This window comes from Myotis brandtii, unplaced genomic scaffold (genome assembly GCF_000412655.1).
Source record: "Myotis brandtii unplaced genomic scaffold, ASM41265v1 scaffold123, whole genome shotgun sequence".
In the NCBI taxonomy this organism is placed as follows: Eukaryota; Metazoa; Chordata; class Mammalia; order Chiroptera; family Vespertilionidae; genus Myotis; species Myotis brandtii.
In genome coordinates, this window is record NW_005354291.1 from 12,152,755 (window position 1) to 12,161,437 (window position 8,683).

General features: G+C 42.2%; 1 protein-coding gene across 1 annotated transcript in view; it reads right to left on the reverse strand.

Annotated features, from left to right (window-relative positions):
• Window positions 1–3,554, reverse strand: part of ALDH8A1 (aldehyde dehydrogenase 8 family, member A1) — a 23,706-nt gene extending 20,152 nt beyond the window's left edge. Inside the window, exon 1 of the mRNA XM_005859033.2 lies at window positions 3,329–3,554. Within this exon, the coding sequence (XP_005859095.1) occupies window positions 3,329–3,466 (138 nt within the window). The 5' untranslated portion in view covers window positions 3,467–3,554. The remainder of the gene's footprint in view (window positions 1–3,328) is intronic.
• Between the last annotated feature and the right edge of the window lie 5,129 nt (window positions 3,555–8,683).

Consider the following 8,683-nt stretch of genomic DNA (forward strand, 5'->3'; position numbering starts at 1 on the left):
GCCATCACTCCGTAATGGCTCAGACACTCAACACTGGGGAGAGAGGAATGGGGACCAGCCAGGCTGTGGCCCAGGAAAGGGACAAGCCGCCTGTCCCGTGGTCCCGGGCACCAGTGGCTATGCCTGCTGCCCAGGAGAGGCACAAGCCACCCACTCACGGTCCCCTGTGGCTGTGGCCAGCCCAGGCAAAGCCAGACCGGGTCCTAGGTGCCTGCAACCAGCTAGAGGAGGGAATCCTGGGTCCTGGGTGCAGGGCGAGGCAGAGGTGGTTAGGGGTGATCAGGCTGGTAGGGAAGCAGTTAGGAATGATCAGGCAGGCAGGCAGAGTTGGTTAGGGGCAATCAGGCAGGCAGGCAGAAGGGTTAGGGGCGATTAGGCAGGCAGGCGGGTGAGCGGTTAGGAGCCAGCAGTCCTGGATTGTGAGAGGCAGTCGGAGATCCCCTGAGGGGTCCCCGGTTGAAGAGGGTGCAGGTCAGGCTAAGGGACCCCCACCCCCGTTCACGAATTTCATGCACCGGGCCTCTAGTATACAATATTAGCAAAAGCTAATACTTAGAAAGCTTTAATATATGCCAGACACTAAGAGTTTTACATAAGTCAGTCTGTTTAATTCTCAGAACACCACTGTGAAGTAGATATGATTATCCCCAATTCATAGATAAGGAGATGGAGGCAAAAGGACGTTCAACTCAAAGTCAAGACCATAGATACTAAGTGGTGCATCTCATCTTCTAAGCCAGGCTGTCTGACTCCAGTCTGTGCTTCTGACTGCAATGCTATAAGGCAGAGAGAGAGACCACTGTCGAAGCCCAAACAGCAGAAATGAGAGTGTTAGCATACTGTGCTCTGTAAAATATGGATGATGACAGAGTCCAGTTTGTAGGTTATGACTCCTATTTGGGACAATGTATACTAAGGGGCTTAGTGGATGCAAAGTGTATCTCAAAAACTGAATAAATGGGAACCACTGTGAGCAGCACCAGCTGCTCTTTCTGTGAGTGACTTTTGGGGAAGTTGGGCATGTAGTTTGCATGGTGACCATATATTTCAAACCAGGGGGGTGGGGGTAAGAAATATTTATGGGATTAAATAGAATATTTGCATGGTAGATTGCTAGGAAATCCAAAATATTTGATCCTCTACTAGTAGGTACAGCCATAACTTGAAAATGCATGAGCATTAGCAGCAAAAAAATATTTCAACTGAATTTGTCATATCTTTCATTTTTAACTTCCCTTTGGAAAACATGCTAAGATGAGGAGGATTGGAGAAAACAAGGATGAATTTCCCACATCTATCCAAGGTCATTAGAAGCAAACAAAAGTGTGGGTACAGTTTAACCAGCATTAGTCAATATTTTCAAACTTTAATCCACAAGATAAGGTTCTTTTTAATGCAAGACAGATTTAAAATATTATTAACAATAGAAAAATAATAGCTAGTTCTTTCAAAAACCTTGCATATAATACTACATATTAAGGTTACCATTATCTTTAAATAATCTAGTTCTTTGTACCTTAAAAAATAAATTTATGGGGGATAAATGGTGATGGAAACAAATAAAATAAAAATAAATAATTTAGCATCCACTAGGCATTAAATGAGTATACATACATCAGCCACATTTATCACCCCAGATATATTTACATTCTCAGTGCAATAACTGATGAAATATATTTCGAATATTTTATAAAATTCTTCCAATAAAATTAATTCTACATCACTAAAAATGTTAATGTGTGTAACACAAAGCTCTTGAGTAAGAAAAAGGATGCTGTTAAATTTAACTCTAAAAAAAAAGGAAATTTGATTTTTAATTTCACCATTGAAATGATCAGTTTTATTTTACTAGATATTTTGAAGAAATATTAGAGGGTAATTCTATATAATAAAAGGCTAATATGCAAATAGAATGGTGGAGCAACCAGAACAACCGAACAACCGAACAACCGGTCGCTATGACGTGTGCTGACCACCAGGGGGGGGTATGTGAACATGGCAGGCATTGGCCACGGTGGGATGGTGGAGGTGAGCAGGGGCGCCAGACCATGGCAGGGCACCGGTTGCTGTTATTAGGGTGAGCCTCTGGTGGTTCCTGAAAATTCTTTGCTCCAGCACGTCACAGTCCAAACCGGCACTTGCACCTGCTTCTGGCACTGGCCTCGCTCACACCTGCTGCTGGCGCGGGTCCTGCTCACACACACAGCCAGTGCTGGAGCTGCCACTCACACCCGCTGCCGGTGCTTGGCGCCGATCTCAATCACTCAGCACCATCAGTGGATGCGGTGGGCAGCTGCCTGCCCTGATCCACCTCCCCCTGCTCATGAGGGGCGATCAGGGCAGCAGCCGCCACTCACACCCACTGCTGGCATGGGCCCTAATTGCTCCGCACCGTCAGTGGGTGTGAGCGGGGCCAGCACCGTCAGCGCATGGGAGATGCAGTGGCAGGAGCAGGGCTGCCGGGAGAGAGGGGACCAGGGGCTGTGGCAGGAGGGGCCGGGGGGGTGGGGGGAGGGCGTGGAGGATGGGCTGAGACCCAATCCTGTGCCCACCCCAGCCTGGTTGCCCACAGTTCCTTTCAAGGTGCACGAATTCATGCACTGGGCCCCTAGTCTAAAATAAATGCCTGGGTTTTTTAATTTTGTGTTTTAGTAAAGTAGCACGCTTTTTAGAAAGCCATGGATATACTGGCAAGTTTAAGCAACACTTGGTAGAGAAAGGGAGCACGTAATACTGACAATTCTTTCAAACAATACTTTTTACTAGACCCCTATTTAGGAATGCCTGAGACTTGTGTCTGTGTCTTAGTTGTCCTAGATCAGTGGTCGGCAAACTGTGGCTCGCGAGCCACATGCGGCTCTTTGGCCCCTTGAGTGTGTTCGTGGTCCATGCGCAGAAGTCGGTATTTTGTGGAAGGGCCACACTCAAGGGGCCAAAGAGCTGCATGTGGCTCGCGAGCCGCAGTTTGCCGACCACTGGCCTAGATTGATTTGCTTCTAACATAATTAACCTGAGATTTGCTCCATGTACCATACATGTCCAGTTACAAAGTAAATCTTTCTAGAACTAAAGTCTGCCTTCTGCTAAAGTTTAACCTTTTCCCACCCCCCACACCCCACCCCACACCCTTTGCTTCTAGAAAATCAGTTACACATAATTCACTGACATATTAAGACCATTTCAGTCTTTTACTTCTAGAAAGTGAAGTTACACATAATTCACCAACATAATTAAGATCATTTCAGCCTTTTGCTTCTAGAAATGAATTTACACATAATTCACTGACCTGTTCAGACCATTTCAGTCTTTCCTAAGTGAACACACTCACCTCTTCTTTTCCACTGTCTGGCACTCTGCTGTACACCTCTCCGGTGGATGGATCGTAAGAATCTAGATATGAGTTACAAGGTAAGAATTTTCCGCCTATGAAGTTTTCCAGCACCAGAAGTGTCTTTGTTCCAGCCATAGTGAGAAAACTCCTGCCTTTCCCCTTGACAGTTGTTCAGCCAGGTTACCCCACGGCTTTCCCTCACTGCTGAGCTAGTCTCCTCCTCCTGTCCAGCCAGGTCTTCATCTGCCAATCAGGGAAAGGGGAGGTGACCGGCCGCTCTCAGACAGTATTCCAGTCTCCAGACTCTGAGTGAAGGGAGTTATCAAATACTTCACAGACTTCCAGTACATGGTGAGAAGTGGATAACAATGTTAAACTAATATCAGCTTATGTGTTCATGGTCCTTTAAAATTCTCAAAAGGCGTCTGTGTGTATCATAGCATTGGGCTCACACTATAAGCTACACATGGCTCAAACGTTGACGGAGTGCTAGGCCCTGATGCAAGACCTTCACAGGAACTTACTCATTTATTCCACACAGAAACCTTCTATAAAGTGAATGTCATTACCTCCCCAACTTTGTAGAAGAAACTGAGTTTCAGAGAGGTTAATGTGTCCAAGACTGAATACAAAGTTGGTCAAGAATGAACTTTAATCTTTTTGTCACTAAACCATGGGCTGTTTCCTCACTACATCTCCTCCCTCACTCTCCCTGCAGAGGTGACTGAGAGCAGGCAGACATCTCTGGTAAGGATGGGGGGGTAGGGCAGAGGGGGCAGGAGGCATGGAGGGACTGAAAAAAAAAAGAAAAAAAAAGAAAGAACTCATGGACATGGACAACAGTGAGGTAATTGTGGGGGTGGGGTGGAAGAGGGCATAAAGGGGATAAATGGTGAGAGAAAAATAAAGTAAAATAAATAATAATAAAAATACCTATCAAAAAAAAAAAAAGGACAGACTCTTTCTTTTCCATTGCTCATGGGCTGGCTTCTGTACCCTGGATGCCTTCTCTCTACACTTCCTCTCCATCCGGACACCAGGGCTGCAGAGGCAGTGCCCATCTTCCAGGTGGCCATAGAGATGAAGATACAAACCTAAACTCTGTCTGAGATGTACATATAACATACAAGAAATTCCTGTTCAATGCTTCTTTGTCTTTTTATCTATTTTTGTTCATCAGTTTATGATGTTCATTATATTCCACAAATGAGATCATGTGATGTTTATCTTTCTCTGACTGGCTTATTTCACTTAGCATAATGCTCCCCAGGTACTTCCATGCTGTTGCAAATGGTAACAATTCCTTCTTTTTTATAGAAGCATAGTATTCCATTGTGTAGATGTAGCACAGTTTTCTAATCCACTCATCTGCTGATGGGCACTTAGGCTGTTTCCAAATCTTAGCTATTGTAAATTCTGCTGCTATGAACATAGGGGTGCATATAACCTTTCTGATTGGTGTTTCTGTTTTCTTGGGATATATCCTAGAAGTGGGATCACTGGGTCAAATGGGAGCTCCATTTTTAGTTTTTTGAGGAAATGCCATACTGTTTTTTTCACAATGGCTGCATCAGTCTGCATTCCCACCAGCAGTGCAAGAGGGTTCCCTTTTCTCCACATCCTCACCAGCACTTGTTGTTTGTTGATGATAGCCATTCTGACAGGTGTGAGATGGTACCTCACTGTCGTTTTGATTTGCGTCTTTCAGATGATTACTGACTTTGAGCAGGCAGGGGAGGGGTGGAGGGTGGGGGTGGGTAAGAGATCAACCAAATGACTTGTATGTATGCATATAAGCATAACCAATAGGTACAGACACTAGGGGGGCAAGGCCAGGGGGAAGTCAATAGGGGAAAAAGGAGACATATGTTCTATTATTTGTAATACTTTAAATAATAATAAAATAAAATAAAAACATTAAAAGAAATTCCTATCCATGGTGTCTGTAACAATTTCTACAAAATGGTAAGAGAAATGAACAACCCAACAGAAAAAAAATAAGCTGTGGACACACACACACACCCTCCAGGAGGATAGTTGTTTTGTGTCTTTTCTAGGTTTTGTTTAGTTAAATGTTTAGTTAATTTATTTAATATATGTTGATAATATTTAAGGCTATACTCTGATTCCACTTTATATAATATACATATACACATATATATATTTGTGTAGTTAATACATTGCATTATATATTTGTACATATATTATATATTTGTCACTAATTCTTTTTTTAGTGGCACCTAATTTGTTTATCTAAATACAGTACCAGTTTTTCATTTCAATTATTATATTTTTAATTTTTAGGAGATATATTTGGTTGACTAAACTTGTCTGGTCATTTTTATAGTCTATTCTTGCTTATTCGCATTTCCACCTTATATTTAAATATTAAAGATTTAAATATTTCACTCAGCTATTTTATACTATGTAATCAATAATTCCAGTATCTGTAATACAGGAAAGGGAGCTTAACCTATTTAAGACATCCTAAAGCTGAACGATAACTCCACACCTATGGTCTGAGCCATTGAGTTGCCCTGAAAGTATAACTCTCCAAGAGTAGTATTTACTTCATTATCAAATTCTTGAAGGAAACCTGACTTATAATTGACAACTTTTTGAGTATATGCTCAATCTTTCTACTTTATTATGTTACTCAAGTCCTTTGTGACCTTTTGTTTCCATGATTGATGAAGCAGGGCTGTTGAGAATCCCTTGATAATTTTATTTATATCCTTAATTTTTTTATTCCTAGTAAATTTCCGTTATGCATTTTGATGCTATTTGGTACTTGTTTCATTTTTGTACCCGTGGTTGTGCCTCTTATCGATATGGAATTGTTCTCTTTATCACAGTTAAGGCTTTTTTTTTTTTTTTAAATATATTTTATTGATTTTTTTTTACAGAGAGGAAGGGAGAGCAATAGAGAGTTAGAAACATCGATGAGAGAGAAACATCGATCAGCTGCTTCCTGTACACCCCCTACCGGGGATGTGCCCGCAACCAAGGTACATGCCCTTGACCAGAATCGAACCTGGGACCCTTCAGTCCGCAGGCCAACGCTCTATCCACCGAGCCAAACCGGCCAGGGCGTCACAGTTAAGGCTTTTTGTTTGTTTGCTTCCTTTAAATTCTTAGTCCAGTATTAATGTTATCCCTGGTTTCTAGAGAGACAATCAGTGTAATGGGCATGCCTTCCAGTCAGGCTTCAATACAAATTCAAATCATGGCTCTGTAATTGATTTGTTTTTATTCAACTTTAGTCTTCTTATCTAAAGATTGAGGTTAATAATGCCTGCCCCATATAGTAATTATAAAAATGTCATATTAACTGAACTACTGTGTGAAAATTGCCTGGCACATGGTAGACACCCACCCCATGGTAGTAACTTTTACTTCTCTGATACATTTGTGCCCTTTTTTTCTTGCAATCTCTTATTTTATTTTAGGCGTATCTTTGGTAAATAGCATATCACTAGCTTTGCAGTGTGAGTCTATCCTTTTAAGAGAAAATCTAAATGTAATGCTTACTCTTCCACTACTTTAAGTAACCTTATTTGAGGTATAATTTCATTGATTTATTTCATTATTTTGTTTTATACTCTTAATTTACTTCTGCACATTTCAGGGCTTTCAATGTGAGAGAGAAAAAGGAGCATCTGGGAACTAAAAGCTGGCCTGGCACTTGCAGCGAGGCCACGGTGTTCTGCTGAACATGAACAGCTCCCAGATCTCCTATGTCAGATGAGGTCACTGTGAACTTGATGAAGTAAGAATGACCAACAGTCACTGTGCAAACCACAAAAATGCCTGGGCAACCCCCTCTTGTGGCTAACCTGTGCAACTGCTGCTGCTTTACCTTGTTCCATTTCTCTGTGCTAGATAAAAATCAATACCCAATTGCAAAATTTCTCCCACTTTCTGACAGCACCTAATCAATGCAGGAGCTGCCCCCTGGTGGTCAGTGCGCTCCCACAGGGGGAGCTCTGCTCAGCCACAAGCCAGGCTGCCAGCTGCCAGCACAACTTTGGTGGCGGGAGACTCCTGTCTCCTCAGCAACGCTAAGGATGTCCTATTGCAGCTTAGGCCTGCTCCCGGCTGGCAAGTGGACATCCCCTGAGGGGTCCCAGACTGCAAGAGGGCACAGGCCGGGCTCAGGGCCCCCCCAAGTGCACAAATTTTTGTGCACTGGGCCTCTAGTAAGTAAATAAAACCCTTTCTTACCTTAGCAAGTTCACTCTAAAGCGACAAGTACACAAATACTTCTTAATAAAGAAATGTATTTATTATACGGGTGTGTTCACTTGGTGATCACTCACCAAGCAGCACATTTATGCTCTGTGCACTTTATATAATAAATGTATTTATTATACTCACCAAGCAGCACATTTATGCTCTGTGCACTTTATCATGAATGATATTCTTCAATTAAGAAGAAAAAATGCTGTTGTCGATGGTTAGCCTGATCACACCATTCCCCAACTTTAAAAGTTATGTGGTCCATTAAATCAGAACTCCAGGCTCAGCTGCGGATGAAATCTACCCAAAAGCAACCCCTACCCAGGAGGCAGCCCAACAACACTTGTTATGTAAATATGCCTTGAAGTTTGTTGTTGACACTTTAAGAAAAACTTGACTCTTGGCTTATGAACCAGGAGGTCACGATTCGATTCCGATCAGGGCACATGCCTAGGTTGTGGGCTGGATCCCCGGTGTAGGGTGTGCAGGAGGCAGCCAACCAATGATTCCCTCTCATTGTTGATGTTTCTATCTTTCTCTCCCTCTCCCTTCCTCTCTGAAATCAATAAAATATATTTAAAATAAAAATAAAAACATGACTCTTACAGGGACTTACAGTCCATAAGGCATGCTAGATAAAGATAAAATTATCATGTATGTAGTTCTAAAAATGAGAATGGGAAAAATAAAGTTAAGTTATGGTTAAAAAATGGATGAGACTAAATTTGATGTTATTAAGATAAAAAGCAAGAATTCATGTGAAAGAGTTGGGAAACTCATAAGTGAAAAAGATCCTGTAAAGCCTGGCCAGTGTAGCTCAGTTAGCTGAGCACTGTCCTATGTACCAAAGGGTTGCTGGTTCGATTCCCAGTCAGGGCACATGCCCAGGTTGCAGGCTTGATCCATGGTAGGGTGCGTGCAGGAGGCAGCAGATCGATGTTTCCTTCTCACACTGATGTTTCTCTCTCTCTCCCCCTCTGCTTCCTCTCTCTCTAAAATCAATAAAAACATACTTTTTTTAAAAGGAAAAGAAAAAAAGACCCCATAAAACCCCACAGTCATATTTAGTGATAGTGGTAAAGAATCTCATATACATTTAAGAAACAAAACACA